We start from the raw sequence: 25,297 nt of genomic DNA on the forward strand, positions 1-25,297 counted from the left end.
TGCACTCGCGTTTCCGTGGTAACGCGCTCTTCCTCAGTTAAGTGGCGCCGTGAGGCTTCCGGCACTCTAGGAAAGGACTCGCCGTTCTCCGCCTGCTTCCGGCTCCGTCATGGCGGCGCCCTAACTTGGAGTCACGTGAGCGAAAAGCGGCCTGCTTCTGGCGCTGTTGCCAGGCAACGCGCCTTCCCCCAACCCCGGCAACTCTGCTTCAGTGGATGGGGCGGGGGTCGCTCTGCTAGTCCTCCCCATTTTAAGGCCGTTGCCTGTAGCTCTAAGGGGGGGGGGGTTGAGCGGGAGCGGGGCGGGCTGTGTTCTGGTGCCGGATCTGCCCCTTCCGCCAAGCAAAGAGGAAACCCCCCACAGCCCTCCTTCAGGATGGCCGCTTGCGGGACTTGGGTTTAAATGGGATCAAACATATGGGAAGACGGGCTCTGCCCCAAGGAGCCTGCAGTCTCCCAAATCCCATAATCCCTGAGGATTGGCCATGCTGGGTGGGCTAACGGGCGTTGTTTATATACAGTATTTTGTAAAATTTATACACAACTTGATTGTGAAAACGAACAAACCTCTAAGCGGTTTACAGAAAAACCTATAAAATCATCAGAAATTACTAACCATAATCTAAGACTTTTGAAAACTTATATTTTACCCTATCTGAGTAGGCTTGTCTAAACAAGAATGTATTTAGCAGGTGCTGAAAAGAGTGCTGTGAAGGTGCCAGTCTGATATGAATAGGCAGAGAGTTTCAAAGAGGGTTTTTTAAAAAAGATTTTGCTACCGCCCTTCATCAAAAGGGCAGTTCACAAGATAAAAATACAAGATATAAACACAGATAAATAGTTTAAGTAAAAACCACAAAACAATATAATATTCTACAATGGCTATAGAATTTTAATCAGCCAAAGTCAAAAGTGTAGGTGCTGCTGCTCTAAAAGATTGAGTTCTTACCAGTGGGGAGAAGTATTATGTGGCGCCTGTAATAGCGCCACTTGGGCACAGGTATTCCCCATACCCTGCGCTAAAACAAGACATACAACATTGGGAGGGGGAACAGGATGAAACAGTGCCTGATGGTGTGGAGAAGGTGAGCAGGGAGTTTGCCTGCTTCTTTCAGTCATAAGACTGGAACACAGTGGGGACATCCAAGAAAGCTGGAGGTTGGGAGATTCAGGACAGGCAAAAGGAATCGGACAAATTAAGGGAGGACAAGGCTTCTGATGGCTACTAGTTACAATGACTATGCTCTGCTTCCACAGTTAGAGGCAGTAATGCTTCTGAATACCAGTGGCTGGAAACCACAGGACAGGAGAGTGCTCTTGTTCTTGAATCCTGCTTGTGGGTTTCCCATTGGGATACAGTATCTGTTTGTCCACAGCTGAGAAAGAGGATGGGCCATTGACTTGATCCAGCAGGCTTTCCTTATGTTCATATTCTGATCCAAGAAATAGGTCTGCCTGCTCACACACTCAGCTTAGAGGCCAATGTCCTGGCATATTTTATGGTAAGCTATGAATTGGCAAACCAAGAGATCAGCGCCAAACCTTGGCACATAATGGGTGAGACAAGTGTGCAGGGATCAGGCACAACGCTTGTTCCTGGACTGTTAGATACAGCCTTTCTTTGGTGGTATATTTGTGGGGGTTCCCCTGCACTTTTTCCTTGTTGGAATTGGCTCCTCTTTAATCAGCTGCTTTTTGGATTTTGTAGGGCAGGATGGACTTCTTGAGCCTCTTCCTCCTCTATGTGTTTCTGGTTCTGCTGACCATTCTCCTTGTTTGTTTCTATTCCGGAAGGAAGCAAAGCATCCCCTCAAGGCTTATCACCTGTGTAACTCAGGTAAGGAATGTTAAAGCTGATCACATCAGTTTGTCACCCCACTGCTGTGCCCACTTGCCAACTCTCCTTCACTTTAGAACTGAACCCCAACCTATATTCCTGGAGCTCAAAGAGAAATAAAAGTGGTACTTAAAATTTGCCAGCACTGTTTCTAGCATGATGACAGGTCAGCTTCCATCCCACCAATCTCTATTTCATGCTGCCTGAGGAGCATCTACACAAAATGGTGGTGTTCAGTCTGTGTGCCAATCCTGTTCTTCCGTATTGCAGGTAAAGGCAGGTGTTCCCATCCATCATTGGCTCTTCAATCTTGTGATAGAACGAAAGCATTTTTCCTATGCCAAAGATACAGTATTGTGACTTGTATGTGAAAGAGAATTGACCTGTGATGATTTGAGAGACTGGCTTATTTTTTACGTTTAACAATTTACATTTAACACACACACACACGAAATAACTATGCCATTTCCTAAAAACAGCAGAAGGGGTAGACTTGAGTCTGGGTTGTACCATTTCAGTAGTGCAGGTGAGGAGCTCATGGGAGTGGATGCTTCTCCATACAATTACAAAAACCTTTACACATAGAAAGCCAAATGTTAGGGAGATTAATTCTAGCTCAATCTTTTCCGCTATGAGCTAATTTTATATGTGGGTGAGTTTTCTTTCCTATGGGAGGAAGATTTAGTCTTCTGTACCCCACTGGCAATCTGAAGTGGTTCACCCTCAAAACCAGTTTGAGAACTAGACCTTAATGCCAAATAAACAGTTTCTGAATTATTCCAGTGTCAAGAATCAGTTAAGAAAGTACAGCTGGATTCTGTCCATGTGGAACTTACTCTGTCACCCCAAGAATGTAAAAAGAGTAAAAAGACTGTCAATGATTGGGGATGCTTTTTCCCCCTTTTAAAAAAAGTTCCCCCACTTTTGTCTTCTGTGATGTAGGTGCTGTTGTGTATAGTCCCATCCCAAGTCCAAGGAGCTGCTCATTGGGTGCTTCATGGCCTCTTCCATAAACGGTACTGCTTCTTCTACCCCTTCTTTTGTGCCTTTTCTTTGCCGGTCTGGATGTTAGCACTAATATTTTCATTTTATTTATGTCACTTAAATTATTATATCAATTTATTACCATAAGATTCCAGGGTGCAATGTTAAAACAATTTAAAACAAGCCACAGACATGAGAATAGGGTAAGTCACAAAAACATACATCTCAGATATCAAAGGCAAGGGTAAGGAGTTTCCTTTTCTAAGGAGGCTCACTTCCACATTAAGACATAAAGTATTACACCCCTAAAGTCATAGTGTAAAACTCTTTGAATTGCCATAGCTTTGCAGAAAGGCTTCCGAAGATGGCTTCCCTGTGCCTTCCAAGAGTGCGGCAGGTCTTCTGCATTCCTGGTTCTCTGTTGTGCACTGATTGCCATGCTGGTTGGGGCTGCTGGGAGTTGTAGTTAGAACCATCTGAAGGGCGCCAGGATAGACAAGTCTGCTTTAAGCCATGGGTTTTTCTGTATATCTTGGATAACCTTTGGAGACGGAGAAACTTCCCTATTTTATCTGGATGACTGTTTTGTTGCCAATCTGGCAGCATAATGGTGCCCACTTCCACTAATCAAGGAAATGGAGTGGCATCCTGGCAAAAATATATTTGAATTAAAAAGAAAACATGGTAGGTAATGCAAATTATTCAGGGGTCAGCAAACTTTTTCAGCAGGGGGCCGGTCCACTGTCCCTCAGCCCTTGTGGGGGGCCAGACTGTATTTTGAAAAAAAATATGAACGAATTCCTATGCCCCACAAATAACCCAGAGATGCATTTTAAATAAAAGGACACATTCTACTCATGTAAAAACATGCTGATTCCCGGACCATCCACGGGCCGGATTTAGAAGGCGATTGGGCCGCATCCGGCCCCCGGGCCTTAGTTTGGGAACCCTGCAAATTATTGATGAAGGCATTATGTTTTGGGTTACATACAGAAAGTAACACACAAGAAGGAAATATCAAGAGAATGGGAGACAGAAACAAATAAGAGTGAGCAAATTATTTAGTTACAGGTAGGTAGCCGTGTTGGTCTGATGCAGACAAAACAAAATAAAAAAATCCTTTCAGTAGCATCTTAGAGACCATCTAAGTTTTCATAGGTATGAGCTTTTGTGTGACTGCACACTTCTTCAGATACACTGAAACAGAAGTCACCAGACCCTTATGTATAGTCAGAGGGTGGGGAGGGGTATTACTCAGAAGGGTGGTGGGAATGGGTGATTGGCTGATAGGAGTGGTAAGCCTGTTGATGACTGTTAACGATTTCAATTAGTCTTGCAGGAAAAAGCAAGGGCTGAGGTGCTAAAGATCTAGTCTGTTTAGAATGGCAGCTTTATCTCTTTAATTACAATTGTTTTCAAAACAGGACCAGTTAGGACTCCAATAGGTTAATTTGGCTTTTAGATTTCTCTGAGGACAGTTACTCTTCACCTCTAAAACACCGAAGGCTGCAATATCCAGTGCAAAATATCACAAACCTGATATATCCAAGTGGGAGTCTAGCTTACCCTTATGCATCTCTTTTCTTTTTGCTGCAGAAACTGTACTTTTGTGGTCCTGCACTTGCTCTTGGAAGCTTTGGTTTATGGGGAGTATTCCTGGGAAGTATTTGGCTATTGTCAGGAGCTGGAGTTCAGCAGTCACTTCCTCCTCCTCCCTTACCTACTTTTGGCTGTGAACATAGGTTTCTTCATTCTGTGCTCCAAGACTAACCCAGGTAAGACTGCTTTCCCTGCAATTGTAACTCTTGGGCAGCAGGGAAGTACCCAATAAATGGCCTTGATTTCAGCAGATGAGGTGATGAACCTATGCCTGCCTCCAGTTTAATATAAGACTCCCATTATAAAATGTGGGAATACAAAGAAATGAGTCTTCTTCAGTTGTTTTGTGACCTTACAAAGAGTTTCAGTTGTTTAGATTTCTGCAGCTAGACTAGAGTTTGGCTGGTGCCCTACCCATACCGTTTATGCCAGCTTTTGCCAACTGGTGCCCTCCAGATGCTTTGGACACCTAGGCAGCACAGCTAGTTGATGGGAATTGTAGTCCATACAAGGCACCAGGTTGGCAAAGGCCGCTCTATACACACATACACCAAGGATGCATGGCTACCTCCTTCCCACTGAGTTATCTTTGGATGGCCAAAGCAGGCGCCTCTCAGGAACATGCAGACTAGGTAATCCCCCCCCCCCCCGCAGGGAGGTTCCTTCACAGTACCACTCTTTTAGTTCAGTTCACTTATCTTGTGTACATTCTTTTCCAGTTATTTTCTCCTCTCAGTTTTGCTTCATAGTCAGTCACCCTTTGGACATTGTCCTTTTGGTATGTGCTGAGCTTTTTGGCCCAGTCAATTGTCTTCTTTCTGAAGTGAGAGAATTGTAGCAGTCGCAACCTGTCTCCTGGGTTTTGGAGAGTCTCATCAACACATGCAAGCACTATTATACCTTCACCAAGCAGTTAAACTACATTATTTGCTCCCACAGGAGCAAACAGGAATTAGACAAATTTGTGGAGAATACAAAGGATATAAGTGGCTACTAGTCATGATGGGATGGCTGCATACTGCCTCTGGTGTCAGAGTTTGTTATACCTTTGAATGCCAGTTGCCAGAGAGCACAACTGGGGAAAGTTTCTGCTTTTGCACTCAGGTCCTACTTTTGGGCTTCCCATTGGGGCACGATTAAGAACAGGATGCTGACTTAGATGGACCCCCTTTGGACCGATGTAGCAGGGCAAATTATTATATCTGCTGGATTTTGAAATCGGATGTCAGGAAAGAATCTTAGCAACAAGAAACCATTTGCTTCTCCCTTTCCCGGTCCAGGTACCATAACTAAATCCAACCAGGTGCTGTTTCTCCATGCATATGCCTACGACGGTGTGATGTTTGAGAAAGGGGTTGAGTGCTCCACTTGCAAAGTGAGGAAACCTGCCCGATCCAAGCACTGTGGTGAGTTTATATTATAATTATTCCCACATGACGGTGTTTGTGTGTCAAGATCTGCCTTGGAGGCCGTCCATTTATGGATCCCACCATCATGGGCAGTGAGGCAGGTAGCAGCTGGAGACAGGGCCTTCTTTGTGGAGGTCCTTCAGCTCTTGTGGTATACCTCAGAAAATTAGAATTTCATCAAAAAGTGCATTTATTTCAGTAATGCAACTTACTATTTTTTATTTTTCTTTTAATTTTTACAAATGCTTTCTTTTGGAAATTCCACAGTAATAAAACAAATAGTTACAATAATACAAAAGTAAACAAAAATAAACATCGCTATTATGGTACATTTCATTAATTACATTCCATTTATAATTGACCCACCTAACGACAAATAATTAGAATTACAACAAATAAAGGCTTGCCATATCTTGCTTTGCATGTCATGCATCTATCTCATGTATTGGTTTTACCTTTTAAGTTGCATTACTGAAATAAATGCACTTTTTGACGATATTCTAATTTTTCAAGTTTCACCTGTAGTCGTTAGGAGCAATGGACTCGTAACCTGGTGAACCGGGTTCGATTCCCCGCTCCTCCACATGCAGCTGCTGGGTGACCTTGGGCTAGTCACACTTTGAAGTCTCTCAGCCTCAGTCACATCACAGAGTGTTTGTTGTGGGGGAGGAAGGGAAAGGAAATTGTTTGAGATTCCTTAGGGTAGTGATAAGATGGGATATCAAATCCAAACTCTTCTTCTTGAACTCTTTCCCAAGAGAGGCTCACCTGACACCAGTTAATGTCCTTTTGGCACAGGATGGAAACCCTTTCCCCTGGTCTTCTCTGGATGGTGTGTGGGTGGTCCCAAGTTCAAGCATGGGATAAGGCCAGTCCCAAGGATGGGCTGGTCACATGACATAGAATTGTTAAACACCACTCCTGTCACTCCACCTCCTCTTATTTTGCTTTCCAGAGCAGATGGGTGTCTATTGGGTCTTTCATTGTCATGTAATAATCTGACCATCTATGTTGATGAGTCTTGACAGAACTTTTGGTTGTTTTTATTCTGTTCAATTTGTGTTGTAAACCACTCTTGAGAACATTTGTGTTGAAAAGCAGGATGTTAATGCTGTTTTAGTAATTTATTTATTTGTTAAATTTGTTTCCTGGGACCTTCTAGTATTAAAAGGGTTTGCTCATCCTGGCATCTGTTTCTGCTCTGGCCCTAAATTCCTTGTATCCACTGTGTCCTTTTTCTAGGGTGACCCATCCCATTTTGCCACCTGAGGCAAAACAAGAAGGTGGCACCCTGCATTTCTGCTGCCCGCCCCCCACTTACCATGCCTGCTGAAGCCCCGCTTACAGAGGTCACGCAGTTGAGGGCTCTGGTTCCAGTGAGAACCTCACGAAATCATGCAGAGGCCTCACACGACCTTCCCCAGACCCCAGCTGTCTTGCTTAACAGAGGCCTCTGCGGGCCCCCTGCAACCCAGAAGCTGCCACAGCCACAGATGTGCCCCTTGGATTCTGCCACCTGAGGTGACTGCCTCAGCCTGCCTGATGGCCCTGCCTTTTTAAAATGTCAAACACCCCCTCACCATCTGCCTTTAGCTCTGCTCTCACCCTGTGCATTGCTGGAGGCCTCTTCAGAAGAGATTTTGCACCAGGAGACCTGCCACATGTGGTCTAATTGGGTCAAAAATCTTTTATTTGGTTTGCTGCTTTCTTTCCCTCCACCCATTCGCCCACCTTCCCCTTTGAACAATGGGGCTGTTACAAGAGACCCATGCCTGGTTTTTCATTTGTTTGTTTGTTTTAACTGGTATGTTTTAAACTCAGGAGGGTTATTGGTTGGTTTCTTGATAACCAGAACATCATGACCTTTCTTCTGGCTTTGATCAGGTGTGTGCAACAGCTGCGTGCATCGTTTTGATCACCATTGTGTTTGGGTCAACAATTGCATTGGTGCCTTCAACATCAGATACTTCCTGCTCTATCTCCTTACCTTGACCTCCATGGCTGTTTCCATCGCAGTCTTAACAGCCACTTTCCTCATCCAGGTGGTCCTTCTGTCAAATATGATGCAGGGCTATTACACAGATGACCAAGGCCTGGAGCGCCCGATTGATGCCTTCTTCCTTATTCAGGTAAAAGTTGACAAAATGATGTGGGCTGTACCCAACTAAATCCTGCTCAGAGTAGCCCTGTTGCAATTAATGGAACAGTAATTTCAGTGGGCCTGCTCTGAGCAGGGTTTAGTTGGATACAACCCTTAATTTCTGATGCCTTCATCTGTATGTAGCCGGGGACTCCCTTGAAGGGAACAAATTTACTGTTGTGCAAGCTTTTGCTGAAAGGGTCTCACTTCTTCCGATCTGCAGAACAGATTTCAAAGCTTGAATGAAATTTAATCAAAAGAATCATTAATTTGGAGACTAAATGTGCCCTTCTGACATTGACATTAAATTAACCTGCTTTTATTATCATGGAGTGGGATCCAGCTAAACAGTTCCACTAGTCGCAAGCACTTTGGATGCACAGTGGAACTTCCTTTTTCCCACCTACCCTCTAAAGCTTGAGGCTTGGGGTGACCCCCAGAACAAATATAGGGGATGCATGGGGGGGTGGGATTCCATTGTGCAGTCAAAAATGCTAGCAATAGTGAAACTGTTCAGATGGATACCACCCAAGAAACTAATAGTATGCACCTTTTTGAGAATAGTTGTTTTACAAAGCTACTTAGATGTGGCTTTGTCTTTCTTTGATATAAGGGCTACTGGTACTAAAAGCAAAAGGCAAGTGCATACTGTATGGTGATCAGAGGAACTATGGTTAATCTGGGATTTCTTAGTAAAAAAAAAAGCTAAAATTCAAATTACTATCAATATAAAAGCTAAATTTCAAATTATTCAAGTTAAGATGCAAACCTTCTGATCACATTGATCAGAGTGCAGTATAGACAAGCTGTCCACCATTGAAGGAAGAAGTAGGTACATGAACCACCAGGACAGGCGGGTTGGGATATTCTTTGTGCATTTTGACTCCAGCTGGGTATTTTTCTCTTTGCAGCACCTCTTTCTGACCTTCCCAAGGATCGTGTTCATGCTGGGCTTTGTCGTTGTCCTTTCAATTGTACTGGGCTCCTATTTTTGTTTTACTCTGTATCTGATCCTGACCAACCAGACAAGCAACGAGTGGTTCAAGTCAGCAAGGTATAAATGTTCATCTTCAGAGGATGACACCAGGCAGATGGGTTACAAAAATATTTATTCTAGAGGCATCCAGGGCAACATCACAGAAATTCTTAAGCCAATTATGAGCCCTGAAAAAAAGCAAAGGTGACTTGCCATTGACAGTAGTGGACTGTACAAATCTTAAGTTTTTAATCTCAGCACAAAAGTCCTAGGCAAAATAAATCTAGTGCAAGGGTAGTCAATGTGATGCCCATGGGCATCCAGTGTGCCTGATACTACCTACCTCTTATGGCCACAGGCTCTTAAGGGGCCAGTGAAAGGTCTTAGTTCCCATTACAATGCTCAGAGAGGGTATTTGCTCTTTCTGAGCATTTTCTGTTTGCACTGTCTTTGCCTATCCTTCAGTGGCTGGCAGAACTGGATATAGTGGTCTTGGAAGTGCTCTTGGAAGTGGCAGCCATCTCCAAATGTGCCTCCTGGCCCCAAAAGGTTAGTGACTCCTGCCCCCAACTGTTGAGTCACCCTTGCAAGCAAGCCCCAACTTACCAGTGCAACTGAAGTAAACATACCTGTTTACTGCTAGTGTCTGCCTGAAATGGGAGCTGAAGCTGCCATTTGTGGTAGGGACAAGGAACAAACCTCTAGAATACTGCACTGCAGATGGTTGGACTACCGTGTTTCTCCGAAAATAAGACGTAGCCATAAAATAAGACGTATCAGTTTTTTAAAGCATTCAAGGAATATAAGTCATACCCCGAAAATAAGACATACCCGGTAGTGATAGGCGCAGCAGCAACACCGGCCACGGCAGGAAGAGGAGGCCTGCCAGGTCATCGCCCGGAACCGGCTGCTGCTGCAGCGCCGACAAAGCACCCAGCAGCACCGCACCGTATGGAGCCCCGAGCCAACAGGACACAACAGCAGCAGCAGCACCGTGCAGAGCCCTGAGCTAGTGGGACCCAGCAGCACGAGGAGCACTGCGCTGCGCCAGTGGGACCCAGCAGCAGCGCCACGCCGAGCCCCAAAGCAGCGCCGCATGTAGCCCCGAGCCAGCAGCGCCGAGCCCTGAAGCAGCGCCTGCGCCGAGCCCCGAAGCAGTGCCGCCACAAGCCAGCAGCAGTGCCACGCGTAGCCTCGAGCCAGTGGGACCCAGCAGCATCAGCGCCACACCAAGCCCCGAAGCAGCACTGCACGTAGCCCCGAGCCAGTGGGACCCAGCAGCAGCAGCGCCGCACATAGCCCCGCGCATGACCCGGCAGCAGCGCTATGCCGCACCCCGAAGCAGCGCCGCACCCCTAAGTAGCGTTGCGTCGCGCCCCAAAGCAGTCCCCCGCCCCGAGCCAGCGGGAGCCTGCAGCAACGCTGTGCCGAGCCCCGAAGCAGCACTGCGCCATGCCTAGCCCCAAGCCAGTAGCGCCGCATGTAGCCCCTAAGTAGCACTGTGCCGCGCCATGCCCCAAAGCAGCGCCGCACGTAGCCCTGAGCCAGCGGGACCCAGCAGCAGCAGCAGCGCCACACCAAGCCCTGAAGCAGCGCCGCGTCATGCGTAGGCCCAAGCCAGCAGCTGGTTTCTTCACATATTGTCAGTACCGGTAGTGAAGTGGGTATCTCCCCCTCCCATGGCTTTCACCACTTTGAACAGGGGACTTGCTAGGCTGTTCACCAGGTTCCAGGGGACTCTATACTATATGTGTGTGTGTGTGTGTATACACACACACACACACACACACAGAGGGAGAAAGACATCCCCTGAAAATAAGCCACTGTGTTTTTGAGGAAAAATATAAGGTGTCTTATTTTCAGAGAAACACGGTAAGATGATCCTCATGGTCCCTTCCAATTCTATGATTCTGCTTAGGAGCCCCAAGCCCCTGCTTGCTTCTTGAGACTTTAGGCATTACCCTAGTTTCCAGTCATAAGAACTACCGTAGAAACTTGTTAACTGGAATAATCCAAGGCTACTGACTGCTTTTGCACTACTAACATTCATTTAATCTGTAGGATAAGAGAAGTGACAGCTACTTTTTACCAAAACAAAAAACAAATAACCAGCTTTCATCTAATAATAGCTCTCTTTTTATTACATCAGAATTTTGTAGAAAATTATGTATTTTAAAAACATTTACAAACTGTACAATAAGCAATTAAATGTTACATGGTTACAAAATGTACATTGTGGTCTTTATGTAGCAGTTGCAGGATATTAAGATAACCTGTGTTCCTGTATAGTAAAGCATTTTCAAACTTTTCTTTAAAGTTTGCATCCATTATCAGTAGCTTACATTCCATGCCTTATATGGACTTACATATGAAAGGCAAGTAGGTGCCCCAGAAAAGAGGCCTCTGGTTGCATGGCATAGTTTAATTTCCCTGCAAATCCCCCCACCCTTTCTTCTCCCCCCGCTAAGCTAAGATTAAAGTGCTTTGCTCCATCACTGCCTGATTTCAACAAGCAGCAGCTGAGCACAAGTGCTATGAGGACACTAGTCATCGAGCCCTTTTAAACCACCAGAGTGCCCCGACCCCATGTGACATTTTCCACAGTGCTGAAGACCACCCACGGGGCAGCCCCCAGAGATTAAATGCAGATATGGCTCTCTCTCCCCTGGTCTAGACTATAACAGTCTGAACCTCCACTTCCTCCTCCTGGGTGGCAATCACAAACTCCCCCGAGTGCTCCATTATTTCAATGTCTTCAGATGCCACCATTGTCACTGTTGCCTCTTCAACCTCGCTGCTCCCCTCTGTGGCCAACACAGCTCCTTCACCAATGGCTGAAGCTAGCGTCATGGCAACCTGCTCCGTGAGACTCTCGGGAGTTGCTATGGCAATTGTGTCTGTGTCTGTGCCATCGGGTGTCAAGGCAGAACTTTCTGCCACAGTGACATTCTGGACAATAATCTGATGGCCAGAATTCGCTTGGTTTACAATCTGCTGAACTACTTTCATGATGTGACTGTCAACCTGCATGGAAGGAAGGAAATACACCAATGATTCAAAGCCAGATTTGCACCCACTGTACCAGAGTCACTGCATGTGTAGTTTGAGTCAGAGAGAGGATGTACGCCTGGCGTACATTTTCATGAACATCAGCCTTCCCCAATGTGGTGCCCTCCAAATGTTTCAGAATACAACTCCCAGCCAGCACAGCCACTCTCTTAAAAATGTGTCCAGAGAGAAAGAAACAAAAACCATGGAGCCAAAAAGCCCTAACGGAGCTTCATTGTCAGCTGCTTGACAATTAACAGATGTTAGTTCCTTTCACCTATTCTATAAAGTGCAAAGGAATATATAAGTGGACACAAATCTGACATGCAGTCCAGCTCCAAACTAGCAAGTTCTTCCCTCCTCCAACAAACTAACAGATGGGGTATGAAGAGTCCAAAGATGGGGAAGAGAAGAGAAAATACAGAGTTTGGCAATGGCTCTTGCTTTAAGATCAGAGTCACTTTAAGACCAAAGCACTTGCTTTTCTTTCTCAGTGCCAGGAACTGGGGAAGCTCTCCTCTCTGAAAGGGGATGTGGAACTTGGAGAAGTGGACACAGAGCACCTGTGTTGCATACAGAAAATTCAATCCCTGGTGGGTGGCAAAGACCTTTTTTTCTGCCCTAGATCCTGGAGGGCAGACCTGATAGAAAGCAGCTTCCTAGATCCACTCTCCCACCCAAGAAGGTATTATACAGGCTACAGAGTCTTTTGTGTGTGTGTATTTACTACAAAGATGTCTCTTGTTAATTTTATCAATGAATTAATCACTTCAAGCTTTAAAGATTTTAGTAGCAAGGATTGTAAGGAGCCTCTTCAGGGAGAGCAACCCACCGTATTTTTTCGGACCATAACACGCACTTTCCCCCTCCTAAAATGGAAGGGGAAAAGTCGCTGCGTGTTATGGAGCGAATGTCAGAGCCAGAGCCCTGCAAAGAGCCAGAACCAGAGCCCCGCAATAGCCAGAGCCCGGCACAGCGGGAAACCGGCTCTCTGGCTGCTTCCGTGACAGCAAGCGAGGTGAGAGGAGAGACGGAAGGGAGCCCCTTCTGCCCCTCCTCCCAGCTTCCATCCTTCCTTTCTCCCCCCCTCTCCCCTCCTTCCCTTTTCACCCCTTCCTTCCTTGTCTCTCTTTCTCTCTCTCACCCCTTCCTTCCCTTCCTCCTTCTTCCTACTTGAATGAAATATTGGGGGGGCAGGTAAGCCCCACCTCACATACCGTATCAGCCTCCCCCCGCCTCCGCCACGTTCAGTGAGAAGCGGGGGGGGGGGCAGTGGAGGCATGCTGCTCGTCCTTACCCGCCATCCCCCGCTGCCTCCTTCGCTCCCCCTTCATCGCTCCCCCTCCCAGCCTTTTAGAGGAGGAAAACCAGGGAAATTTTTTTTCTTGTTTCCCTCCTCAAAAAAAACCTATGTGCGTGTTATGGTCCGGTACGTGTTATGGTCCGAAAAATACGGTACCTCATGCCTTGTCCCTTCTATGATTTCAGCAGCTTCCGTGGTTTCCATCTCTTCGGTAGCTGTCTAAAAGAGAGAGAACACAGATTTTTCCTAAATCAGGAACTTAACTTTGCAGTGTAATCACATGCAGGTAATGTCCTCAGGAATGCTCTTTGTTCCAGGCACAATCCACCACATACCTTCTGCTATGCCTCTCAGGCTCAGCCAGCAGAGCCACAGGATGCTGGTGCTTATGAAAATGGTTCAAAAATAGAAGGAACCGGGTTGGTGAAGCCTATTCTATTCACAAGCGCTTGACAGATTTATAGTCTGGCTCTCGATGCCCCTGGACAAACCACAACTGAAAACCACCCGCCAACCCTGAAGATTCTCCCTCAGTGCTGCTCAGTTACCTCAATGATGTACTCTTGCGTATCTGCCACCACCGAAGAGAACTCCACAAGGACTGTAGGAGGATCTTCAGAAATGACCGTTGCAGCCAAATTGTCAGCAGACTGAACTTCCTCCGACAGAGCTTCTTCTTCAGCTTCTTTCAAGGCAAGCAGACAGCCACCTAGTTGAAGGATACGGTAACTTGTCAAATTAAAATAATTTCTGGATCCATGTTCAATCCTGACATGCTCAAGTCTCTTATCAAAATATCCTCTGTCTAAAAAAGAAAAGAAACCCTCTGTGCCAAGGAATGCCAAATTCTTGCCCCCACTGTTTGCAAATATAGCATGTTTCCTTATTCTGGATTATTTGTTCAGGGAGCAACGAACTATTATATAATATTTTAAAATATTAAGCCATTTATACATGCTTTTAAACAAATACTCAGCCACTACAAGAAATCCAGTTCTCCCCACCACCATAGATCAAAAGATCAACCAATATTCTGACTTCTAGAATTTTCACCAGGAAGATTCTGCACCCACCTTCCAACCCCTTGGCCTCTAAATGTTATAGCACTCTACAGAAATGGGGGATGCGGTTGCCACAAAGCTGCTCCTATTCTAGAAGCTAGCACATGTTGCCCTTGGCTCCAGCTTGCATTTTACATGAAAAGAGACAGCTCCCTTACCTTTGGTCCTCAGGTGCCTGTTGAGGGTGCCATGCTCTGCAAAACCACGGCCACATTTGTAACACTTGAAGGGCTTCTCTCCTGTGTGGTGGCGGATGTGGCGCACCAGGGAACCCTTTTCCCGAAATCCCTGACTGCAGAACTGGCAGATGTATGGTTTGTCATCGAGGTGTGTCCGATAATGCACCTGCTGGGCATTCTGCAGGAGAGGAGAGCATGGAAGTCATGAGTGAACATAGACAAACGCAGCAAACTTCCTACACTGGACCTCCTGAGCAGACAGAAGCATCCATTGCACACCAGTCTTAAGAGTAAAAAAAATTAAAATCATCTGCTTCACTTTGAACACTTCACAAAGCTTCTTGTCTGCCAAGAGCAGTTTTTAAAAATAAAGGACAGGTGACTCCAACGCACTGGAGGCAGACTTGCTGCCAAAGAAAAATAAACCACCCAACTTTTGGCACAAAGCCCAGCAGAATCCTTCAGCAGTGCTCAGAAATTTTCATTTGAGCATTTTCGAGAAACTCAGAAAATTCTTGAGAAGTGCCCTTCAGGCAAAATAGGAAGCAATGCTCCTCTCAAGTCTCCCAGTCACTTTGAGCGCTAATGCTAAGGTAAAATTGCTCTGCCCACTTTTCCCTACTGGCACATGGCCCTCCAAAAGTCACCTAAAAGGGAATGCACCCCAGGGCTTAACCAGGTTCCCATCAAAGAACAAGTCCCAAAAGATGTGGGGCTCCTACCTTCGTCTTGTATCTCTTGCCACATTTGGGGCAAGGATATGGCCGCTCATCAGAGTGAACCCTCCTGTGTCCCTTCACATGCGCAATTGTTTTGTACAGCTTGCCGCAATCCCCACAACGGTACCGCCGCTCGTTCACATGCACTTCCTGGTGTTTTTTCAGCAAGTAGCCTTTGGTGAATCCTTTGCCACACTCTTCACATGGGAAAGGTTTGTAGTCTGGGCAAGAGGTGGAAAGTTTCACAAAAAAAAAAGGATTGGAGCAAGTGGAATGTCCAGTATTTATGACATGTGAAAATGCAAGGTGGTAGGATATCAAAGAAGAAACTGCCTTCATAGCCGCAGAGGAACTGCCCATAAATTTTCTGTTCGTAACAAAGACAGGTGCCTCAGGCATGAGGCTGATTTAGCCAGAGATCCCAGGGTTGACCTTTGCTCAGCCTTAAGCTAAACTTAAAGCCAGTATCTGCAACACTCAGCTAAATAAATTAGCAAGCCCGAAACATCTACCATTTTTGCTACTAGGGAATGATTTCTCAACAATTCCAAATTAGTAAGGATAATTCTGAGGCCTTTAAACTATTTTTACACTTTTATGGTATCTTGCAGCAATGTGCAGCAATCTAACAGAGAAAATAAATCATTTGCATGCCACGGAAAGCCACCCAGCTGCAGCCTGATAAAACTGTGATTGTCCAAGGAAGCAATTTGTCCATGGATACCTTGACAAGACACAACAAGATGTCCCTTTACCGAAATGTCTGCTGATGTGCAGGTCAAGGGAGCTGTGATCCTGGAAGATTTCACTGCAGTAGGGGCACACCTGGCCCTCATCAGTCGGATCTGCATCTGGCTATGAGACAGAGGGGGGTGGCATAAGTACTTGACATTGCAAAAGTTTGAATCAAGGTATCCAATTTGAAAGGCAGCATATGCCATTGTTAAAGCAGCACTGAAGGCAGCAAAGGGGGCCCCAGATCAGGTGTTAACCCGTATACAGCTGCACACCACCAAGACCTGTTGTCATGCATCAGCCAAACCTGAATTCATGAGAGGCGACTTAACTGAAATACAGGGGAAGCAGCTCCCCTGACAAACTTACAGTTTCTGCATGCTCGATCTTCACGTACTCCTCCTCACACAGCTTCTCGGGCATCTCCACCTCTTCGTTCTTTGACTCCTCTGCACCAGTCACCTCATTGGCTTCATCTGATTTGGTCGCCTCCTCCATAGACACCTGTTCTATCACAATCCCAGAATTCCTCATGGCTTCCCTCAGCAAGTTCTCATTGTCATCTCCCTCAGGGGGCAGGTCCTCAGGATTTGAAGGCTAAAGAAAACCAGGGACAGATGCAGGGCAGTTAACTGCAAAGTAGAGACCAGCTGTTTTAGCCCCAGAAGTTGCTAAAAGCTCTCTCTTAAGCCAGCATTCCTCAACATTTTGAACTCAGGAAACCACTGGCATCTCTTCTCCCGGGCCCCACAACCCATCAGAAAATGCAAAACATTCCCAGAGAATACCATATGCAAGGTTTAGATTGGGATTTAACCCAGTGTTGGTGTTAGAGGACTAGAATATACCAGATTTCAGCCTAAATCCAATTCTGCTGCAAACAGAAACTCCTATATATTCCTTGCCTCTCTGCAATTTAGTTAGAATAGCCATTTTTGAGGAAGCGACATTAAACCCCTACCATTGGACCTGCTTGCTACAAAATCTTTTTACCCTCTGCAATTTTACAGTTATACACACTCAGTAGTGGCCGATCTTATAATTTGAGACCCACTCTCTTAAACAGAAAAACCAAACTCTGTTAGCAAATTGATCTCAGACGCCTGTGCAGAGCACACCAAAGGTTCTCAAATTTCTAAAGAGGGAGACATTATTTAGAACTGCTTGCTTTCTTGCAGATGAGCCTTGAGTTTTGATGCCTTGTGTTGGGCTTGAAATTCTCCAGGTAAAGATTTCAAAGCAAGACTTCTTTAGAATTTTCTTTCCACCTAGCCCCTTGAGACTGGTCAGGCATGTTGTCTCATCATGCCAAACCCACAGCTGGAAATCAGTGTGTGTCTCTAGTCTAAGCCAAATGCCAACCTTTCCCTCATCATGGGTAGCACTAACCTCTTGGCCCAACAATTTCTCCTCTGTGATTGGGAGCTCCTGCACCTGGACGTGGACTTCATGGAGGACATTCCCTTTTGCATCCGTCACTAAATGAATCACAGGAGGGGACTCCACAGACTGAGCTGCTAGCGAAGGAACAACCTCTACATTGGAGTCATTTGACCCTTCAAGAAAAACAGCAAACAAGAGTCTCAGCAAGCAGCCTAGTTCCCAAATATAACTTCCCACTTTGACGTCTTCTCTTCCCCCAGTATCCAAAGCAATTTCCACTGTGTTTGCAATATTTCTGCATTTTCATGATGCTTTCTAATTGTCAAAGTACTTCAAACACCATTTTGTTTACAAGCAACTATTTAAAGTAGGCATGTTGCGGGTTGTGGCATGCCTAAGGCCTCCTAGAGGCAAGACTTGGATTTCTGTATTCAGAGCCTACTTGCTTAGCCACCATGCTACTCTACAAGAAAGGGCCTCTCAGAAAACAGAGGCAAAGTCACAGGGGACACCCCTCACATAAGGTCAGAAATGTCCCACCTTACTTGACTGCCTTCTAGATCTGCCACAAACATGAGCTGCATCTTGCTTTGGAACAAGAGAGAATACTCTCAATGAAAGACAACAAAACTGTACAAACAGCAGGGCAAGCTGCTGGTTTTTTCACTGACCTGCTGCTAAATCCTCTTTGCTCACAACTATTTCCTTGTTCATATTGAAGCGGGTTTTCTCAGTACAAGGAGTCAAGGATTTCAGGTGCCGGGTCAAGGCTCCTGACTCTCGGAAGCTTTTCCCACATTTCTTGCACTTGTAAGGACGCTCATCTTAACAAGTTGAGAAGTAAAAGACAAGAATTATGACATGGAAGAAAATGGCCCATGGACTCCAGCTAAGAAATCTTCCCTCTTCTGCTTCTCTCAGAGGAGGAAGCAGATGGGGATGACATGACTGGATCCTGATGGGATGTTCCTTTCATAGCATCCACAGTAGCATCCTTTTGGTAGTGCTAGCAAACTGGAGCCTTAGTGCATGGCTCTCATGCCTTCCATTGTCTCCAGCAGAGGGGGTTTGTCCGTTCTGACTCAATCATTATACACCAAGCATTGAGGGGTTTTCTATACACATAGCACCATTATGGATTTTATAACAAACCAATCTGTCCTCTCACCTGTATGACGACGATGGTGTCTGATCAGCGAGCCCTTGGTCCTGAAAGATGTCCCACATATCTTACACTCATAATCCTTCCTGCTGCTGTGAGTGATCATGTGAGCTTTGAGGATGCTGGCCTGGAGCAAGGAGAAAGGAACTATTGGTGATGCTGCCAGGCACACAGATCACCTGTTTTAACCAATGGAGAATTTCAAGCTGCAGCTACACAAGCACACACATATATTCACACACAAAAACAAACATACAGTCGTACCTCGGAAGTCAAACGGAATCCGTTCTGGAAGTCCGTTCAACTTCCAAAACATTCAGGAACCAACGTGCAGCTTCCAAAGAACGTTTACAAACCGGAACAATCACTTCCGGGTTTGCACCATTTGGAAGCCAAAACATTTGACTCGCAAGGCATTCAACTTCCGAGGTACGACTGTATAGGCAAAAATGATGGAGAATACATAAGTTAAAATCTGGTTTCGATTTTGAAGGTTTGGCAACATTTTACTTGTATTCAGATTCGAGTTTTTTACTTGTCTATTGCAAGCCACCCAAATGCCATGAATAAATAAATCTGTAAATAAATAAATGCAAATATCTACAGTATTTTCTCATTTGTCCAACACTACCTTATACGATCTGGTACAAACTTCAAACATACCGTTTTGAATGTCTTGTGGCACAGTTCACAGACGTATCGGCCTTCTTTATTAACCAACAGCTTAACTTTGATGAGCTCCATGGAGGCCCCTTCTTCTGGGCCTCCAGGACTGTCCTGCCCCTCTCCAGTGTCACCATCAGTGTGGCCATTTGGGCTTTCAAATACATGGTCTCCAGCTACAATGACTTCTTTGATGTGCCCACTATCTGCAACCAGAACACTACACAGTAAACCAGATACTGTCAAACCATACAAACTATCAAAGTCTGCATAAAGGTCTTATGACAATGACCACTTTGATTCTTGTCATAATACTGTCTTGCATAATTTTTTCACTGCAAGCGCATTTGATAGTTTTACTAAGTTATTCCTCACAACCCCAAATTCTCTTTCCTGGACAGCCAGTTCATTGCACCCAGAACTTGGGGTTCTTTTCTCCTAACTTATGTACCTCAGTTTGCACTCAGCTTACATTGATCCTCATTTGCCATTCTGCTGCCTGTTCACCTGGTTTGGAGAACCCATCACATTTCTCATTTTTGGCTTGGATTTTCATCATCCTGCATAATTTGGTTTCATCTGGAAACTTTGCTGCTTCATCAAACCCCAGGTTAATTATTAGAGTTTAATAGTTTTGGTCCCTGAGCAACAACACTGCATTTTCCTCTGTTGTGAAAACTGTTTACTCCTACAATCTGTTTGCTGTTCTTTCACCAGTTATCTATCCCCATGACAAGCTGTGAATGGAAAGGTTACTTAGGAGCTTTTATTAGGGGGTTTTGTCAAAGGATTATGGAATTCAAGCTTATATTGTTTGATTGACCTTTATGTACTTGCTACAAGTTTATTGACACACTCAAAATACCTCAGAAATTTTGGTGAACCTACCTAGTATTGCAGATGTATTGCTGATTTCTTCTGTTATTGGAGAAGCTTCAACAACTATATGAGCTACAGTTATAGGCTCTTCAACAGATGAAATGACCTGTGCAGCAAACTGAGTTTTAGTAAGAGAATGCATTTTGCAACAGTTATAGCCAAACAGTGAGAGATGCAAAATTTAAAATATTTCTCTGCTCACAGTTTATTCACTCTTCACCAAAGTGATGGAGAATTTCCCTAGTGCAGCCAAACACCTAAGACAGGCATCTCCAAACTGCGGCCCTCCAGATGTTTTGGCCTACAACTCCCATGATCCCTAGTTAACAGGACCAGTGGTCGGGGAAGATGGGAATTGTAGTCCAAAACATCTGGAGTCCCGAAGTTTGGGGGTGCCTGACCTAAGAGGTTTGTTGTTTACACCAAACAAGTGTTGCTTGCAAAGGAACACCTGGGAGCTCCTTTTGAGGTTCAGTGGTTCCTTTGGAATCATGTTCATAGACGCCTTAAAACCTAACATCGGGTGTGGAGGTGTGCTTTGGAGGAAATGGCTTCACAAGTCAAACTAAGAGCCATGCCAGGCCCAATTAGGCCCACTGGCCAGAGGCTTCCCACTACTGATTTCAACAGTAGCCTGTTGACTTACTCTGCCACTCTTGCAGTAGGACTTTTGAAAAAAAGACATCTCTGTGAATTTTCCAGGCATCACACCTAAGCCTCCCCCAAACCCATCCAGTAATTACCCAAATTACTACTAGAGCAATATTAGGGAAGCGGGTGGCGCTGTGGGTTAAACCACAGAGCCCAGGGGCTTGCCGATCAGAAGGTCGGTGGTTCGAATCCCCGCGACGGGGTGAGCTCCCGTTGTTTGGTCCCAGCTCCTGCCAACCTAGCAGTTCGAAAGCACATCAAAGTGCAAGTAGATAGATAGGTCTGGCGGGAAGGTAAACAGTGTTTCCGTGTGCTGCTCTGGTTCGCCAGAAGCAGCTTTGTCATGACCTGGAAACTGTACGCTGGCTCCCTTGGCCAATAACGCGAGATGACCGCCGCAACCCCAGAGTCCGTCACGACTGGACCTAATGGTCAGGGGTCCCTTTACCTTTACCAGAGTAATATTGTCATGCGTTTCCCCCACCCACTGCCCTCAATGAGAAAACTTGTCCTAGCAAGCAGTCTCAGGGCTAGAAGAGAATCCAGCCATCGCCTTCTCAGGAAACTTGCCGGGGTTGTTACTGCTGTAGTATCTTGTTGCCTCTGGCAAAGCTTTTGTAATTTGTGCTGTACAAATTCTTCCAAAGAAGTGAACTCTGACTGGCACCGACCACACTTGTGCCTGTCATCTTCATCTAAAATTCAAAGGATAAGAAAACTGTCACCATCTTCAGATGGAATAACAAGACTATTTAAAGACAAAGCATTCAGACCAGCTGGTTTCTAGTTTATATTGGTCATTATATGATTGGAAGTTGTATAAATTGGGTGCTGGCAAGCAGCTGATAGGATAGCTTGAGGACACACCCTGATATAAAAGCATCCAGTAAATGTGAAAACACAAGCTGAGAAGAATTTAACATTGATTAAGATTAGAACTTGATTTTGCAATGCTTAATAAGGGTCAAGTGCAAAAAGGGGCAGAGCTCCTGCACCCTAAAAAGCTGTGTAGAAGAGAATTTCAATACAGCAGTTTGCACAACAAGTTACACTGCTGAAATCCCCATTCCCAGCACTTCCACTGTCCTCTCTTGCATGTGACCATGAAATGCATGCTTTCTCATAGAAAAGATGTAGGCAGGAGCTATTTTACAACTGAACAACTCTGGCTAAGAAACAAGCTTGTCATGTTACTTTTCTGACTTAGGCACATTAGAAGAAACAGTGTTCCTGATCATCCACATCCATGCTGTTTAAAAGAACAGGTGTTGGGCTAGATTAGAAAGAAATGAAACTTCGGGGACATAGACTCTGAAACCTCACTGCAGCTTTTGCAGACCTGCCACCCTCCAAATGTCTTGGACTACAACTCCCATCAACCCCAAGCATGGCCACGTTGACTGAGGCTCAGAGAGTAGTAGTTCTGAGAGTAGTAGAGGCTGGAAGCGAGGAACCCGAGGGATGCTGCGTGGCACCCTTTCCCCAAGGCGACGCTTGCCATTCCTCGCTTCAAAGCAGGAGGAGCGCAGGCGCGACAGCGTAATTCTCAGAAGAGAGAGGCCTCCACTCCCCCATCGTATTGGCCTTCGCCTTTATTCGGTGGCTTAACGAGCTGCTGCATCGACCAAGCCCAAGAGCGGGCTGCGCAAAGAGCTGAGGGGACCACGGGCACCCATTCCTCCTCGGGAGGGACATTAGTTTAGAGAGAGTAAGTGACCCCCTCCCCCCCCATCCCTGCCTGCCAAGCCGGTACCTTCTTCACCGAAAGGCGCCGGGAGACTGAGGAAGGCGGCGGGCCCCTGGTTCGCGCCGGAGACAGCCTCAGCCGCACACTCCTGTCCCCGTGGCCCAACTGCCGTAAGCCCCGCCGGCCCAGCGCTCGTTGCCATCGCGGCCTCCATGTCGCAAGGCGCCGCAACCATCAAGATGGCGGCTTTACGGCCGTGTCGTCATAACAACGAGCCCGGCGCCGCCACGGGGCGGGGCCACAGAGCCCGAACTTTTGCCAATTGAGGCGAAGCTCGGGGTTTCCTCTCCTCAGCTCACCTGAAGTGGGCAGGGCCACCACGGCACCGCAGCCAATGAGGAGCAAGGGCGGAAAGACTCTATTTCGGCTAGGCCAATGGGAACCTCGCAAATGCGGACGAAGCCCGAGCAAACGAAGCGAGGAGACGGCGTCTCACCCAATAGCAAACTGGCTTCGCTTCATCTCGGCCAATAAAACAGCTACGGTGAGCGGGGCTCAGGCAGGGGTCTAAAGGCTGCGGTCACCTCACTCTCTCCCTCAAGGCGCAAGATGAGGCGGAGCCTGAAAAACTGGCCCCGCCCAATCAGCGCCAGCTCGCGCCGCCTCCCAGCCAATCGACGTCAAGGAGAAGTCGTGAGAAGAAAGCAGCGCCGGTTTCTCTCAGTCCGTCCATCCCAGCAGGTCCGCGATGACGAAGCGGTGCGAACGGCTGGGATCGTCGGCCGCGGCGCGGTCGGCGCTACGGGACGCGAAGGCGGTGCTGTTCGACTGCGACGGGGTGCTGTGGCGGGGCGAGGCGGCGATTACCGGTGCGGCGGAGGCGCTGGGCCGCCTGGCGGGCGCCGGGAAGCAGCTGTGCTACGTGACCAATAACTCTTCGCGCACGCGCCAGGCCTACGTGGAGAAGTTACAGCGCCTGGGCTTCCCGCCGGCCGAGACGCGGCAGGTCTTCGGCTCCGCCTACTGCGCCGCGCGCTACTTGAGCCACGCCCTTCCTGCAGGAGGCGCCGCCTACGTGCTGGGCGGGGCCGCCCTCAGCGCCGAGCTGGAGGCGGTAGGCGTGGCGCACCTGGGCGCGGGCCCCGCCCCCGAACCGGGGTCCGCCAACTTTGGCTCCCGCGCCCCGCTCGATCCTTCTGTGCGGGCGGTCCTGGTGGGTTACGACGAGCACTTCAGTTACGGCAAGCTCTGCCTGGCCCTGCGCTACCTGATGCGCGACGGGTGTCTCCTGGTGGGCACCAACCGAGACAACCGTCTGCCGCTCGAGGGAGGGAGCGCCGTCCCCGGTGCGTACACGCGTGTTCTTGTGTATGTGCGCGCGCTCCCGCGTGCTTAAGTGCGTCAGACCGCATTTGAGCTCCAGCTGAGCGCGACCGTCCGGAAGGGTACAGGTGGCTGAGCGAGCATAGGACGTGACTGGGGACACGTTCACACGCTCACATTTAAAGCGCTACAATATCACTTGAACAGCCACAGTTTTTCCTAAAGAAAGCTGGGAGCTGTGGTTAAAGGTGCCGAGGGTTGTCAGTAGACCTCTAGTTGCCTCAATTCACAGTGTAGTGTGACAATCAGTCCCTCATCCAAGGGAGCTCTGGGAATTGTAGCTATGTGAAGTGAATGGTGGTCTAGCAATGCTCAGCACTCTTAACAATATATCATGGCACCGAGAAGTCTTTGGGCAAAGCCACAAGTATTTAAAGTGGTGTACTGCTTTAAATGTACAGTGTCAATTTTGGCCTGTGTCTGGCTACATCTGAGTGCATGCAGAATGTGATAGGCGCAGGCCATAGCTGTCAAGTTTTCCCTTTTCTCATGAGGAAGCCTATTCAGCATAAGAGAATTTCCCTTTAAAAAAGGAGAACTTGACCGGCTGAGTAGGGAAGTAAGTAAAGTGTCTCCCTTGCCTTTCCCCTGCAGGAATGTTGCTTTTTAATGTTTTAAAACATATTTTGTTATCCTGTATCTGTGTATTGGAAGCAATTTTTGAAATCCAGCCCATTTTTTATCATCACTACCCTGTTGAGATAGAGGGGTCAGCAAACTTTTTCAGCAGGGGGCCAGTCCACTGTCCCTCAGACATGGGGGGGGGGGAGACTATATTTTGAAGGAAAAAAATGAATGAATTTCTATGTCCCACAAATAGCCCAGAGATGCATTTTAAATAAAAGGACACATTCTACTCATGTAAAAACATGCTGATTCCCGGACCATCCACGGGCCGGATTGAGAAGGCGATTGGGCTGCATCCGGCCCCTGGGCCTTAGTTTGGGGACCCCTGGTTACGTAGTCCTAAATTACTCAGTGAGCATAGAGAGCTTATACCTCATCTCAGGTCAAGACTAACCCTCATCCCAAACTTCCTCTAGCCCATTTGTTCAACTCCTGTTGGCCCTCATTAGTATGGTTAAGTGTGAGGAATGATGGGAGCTGTAATTAGGAACAGAGGATGCTCCCTTAGATCATTAGCCTCTCTAGTTCAGGACCTGCTACATTGGTAACTGCTTTCCAGCATCAGTTCTTTTATGGTATGTGGGCAGCACACTGCAACAACCTTTCCCAACTTAGTGCCCTTCAGATGTTGCTTGGCGAATAGCTGTAGCTTAATAGTAGAGCACTTGTCCTGAATGCAGAATGTGCCAGATTCAGTTTTTGGATTATTTATTGGAAGCTGTGACTCCATCTGTCCTTCACCTGATGTCACATTTGGTGTAGTGTCTGTGGTAGGTGTTCATGGTTTGGGGAAAATGGCCTCGTGAGCCAATCTGGAACCCATGCCAGGCCTAATTAGCCCCATGGGTTGTAGGGTCTCCATGTCTGGGTTGG

At 46.8% G+C, this 25,297-nt stretch overlaps 3 protein-coding genes across 6 annotated transcripts in view; 2 read left to right on the forward strand and 1 right to left on the reverse strand.

The window, feature by feature from the left end:
• ZDHHC4 (zDHHC palmitoyltransferase 4) lies at positions 1-11,252 on the forward strand. 4 transcript variants are annotated; one of them, XM_035131147.3, is made up of 7 exons: positions 1-135; positions 1,708-1,836; positions 2,779-2,852; positions 4,417-4,595; positions 5,700-5,825; positions 7,713-7,957; positions 8,880-11,252. In XM_035131147.3, the coding sequence occupies exons 2-7, from the start codon at positions 1,714-1,716 to the stop codon at positions 9,150-9,152; spliced, it is 1,020 nt and encodes a 339-aa protein (XP_034987038.1). In that variant the 5' UTR covers positions 1-135; positions 1,708-1,713; the 3' UTR covers positions 9,153-11,252. The 4 variants fall into 4 exon arrangements, with proteins under 4 accessions (XP_034987038.1, XP_034987037.1, XP_088512992.1 ...); XM_035131146.3 differs by having other exon boundaries at positions 64-1,501; XM_088656866.1 differs by lacking the exon at positions 1-135 and adding an exon at positions 297-491.
• E4F1 (E4F transcription factor 1) lies at positions 11,058-22,879 on the reverse strand. Its single transcript, XM_035131134.3, has 14 exons — positions 22,481-22,879; positions 21,298-21,422; positions 20,086-20,182; positions 19,198-19,403; positions 18,541-18,661; positions 18,044-18,196; positions 17,379-17,545; positions 16,359-16,586; positions 16,010-16,109; positions 15,258-15,475; positions 14,515-14,713; positions 13,844-14,004; positions 13,452-13,514; positions 11,058-11,968 (listed from the first exon to the last, which is right to left on the reverse strand). The coding sequence occupies exons 1-14, from the start codon at positions 22,647-22,649 to the stop codon at positions 11,615-11,617; spliced, it is 2,361 nt and encodes a 786-aa protein (XP_034987025.1). The 5' UTR covers positions 22,650-22,879; the 3' UTR covers positions 11,058-11,614.
• PGP (phosphoglycolate phosphatase) overlaps positions 22,709-25,297 on the forward strand; it is a 5,741-nt gene continuing 3,152 nt past the window's right edge. Inside the window, exon 1 of the mRNA XM_035131151.3 lies at positions 22,709-23,760. Coding sequence (XP_034987042.1) covers positions 23,163-23,760 — 598 coding nt within the window. The 5' untranslated portion in view covers positions 22,709-23,162. The remainder of the gene's footprint in view (positions 23,761-25,297) is intronic.

This window comes from Zootoca vivipara, chromosome 13, assembly GCF_965207765.1.
Source record: "Zootoca vivipara chromosome 13, rZooViv2.hap1.1, whole genome shotgun sequence".
Taxonomy (NCBI): domain Eukaryota; kingdom Metazoa; phylum Chordata; class Lepidosauria; order Squamata; family Lacertidae; genus Zootoca; species Zootoca vivipara.

What these genes read in the sequence shown, in the direction of transcription:
- ZDHHC4 (XM_088656866.1), top strand. Translation starts at nt 417, where the DNA reads ATGGGAAGACGGGCTCTGCCCCAAGGAGCCTGCAGTCTCCCAAATCCC. An exon ending in TTATCACCTGTGTAACTCAG is followed by an intron (nt 1,837 to 2,778) that starts GTAAGGAATGTT and finishes TCTGTGATGTAG; the next exon opens with GTGCTGTTGTGTATAGTCCC. An exon ending in GTGCTCCAAGACTAACCCAG is followed by an intron (nt 4,596 to 5,699) that starts GTAAGACTGCTT and finishes TTCCCGGTCCAG; the next exon opens with GTACCATAACTAAATCCAAC.
- E4F1 (XM_035131134.3), bottom strand. Translation starts at nt 22,649, where the DNA reads ATGGTTGCGGCGCCTTGCGACATGGAGGCCGCGATGGCAACGAGCGCT. An exon ending in AGATCGAGCATGCAGAAACT is followed by an intron (nt 16,110 to 16,358) that starts GTAAGTTTGTCA and finishes TCTGTCTCATAG; the next exon opens with CCAGATGCAGATCCGACTGA. An exon ending in CGCAAGAGTACATCATTGAG is followed by an intron (nt 13,515 to 13,843) that starts GTAACTGAGCAG and finishes TCTCTCTTTTAG; the next exon opens with ACAGCTACCGAAGAGATGGA.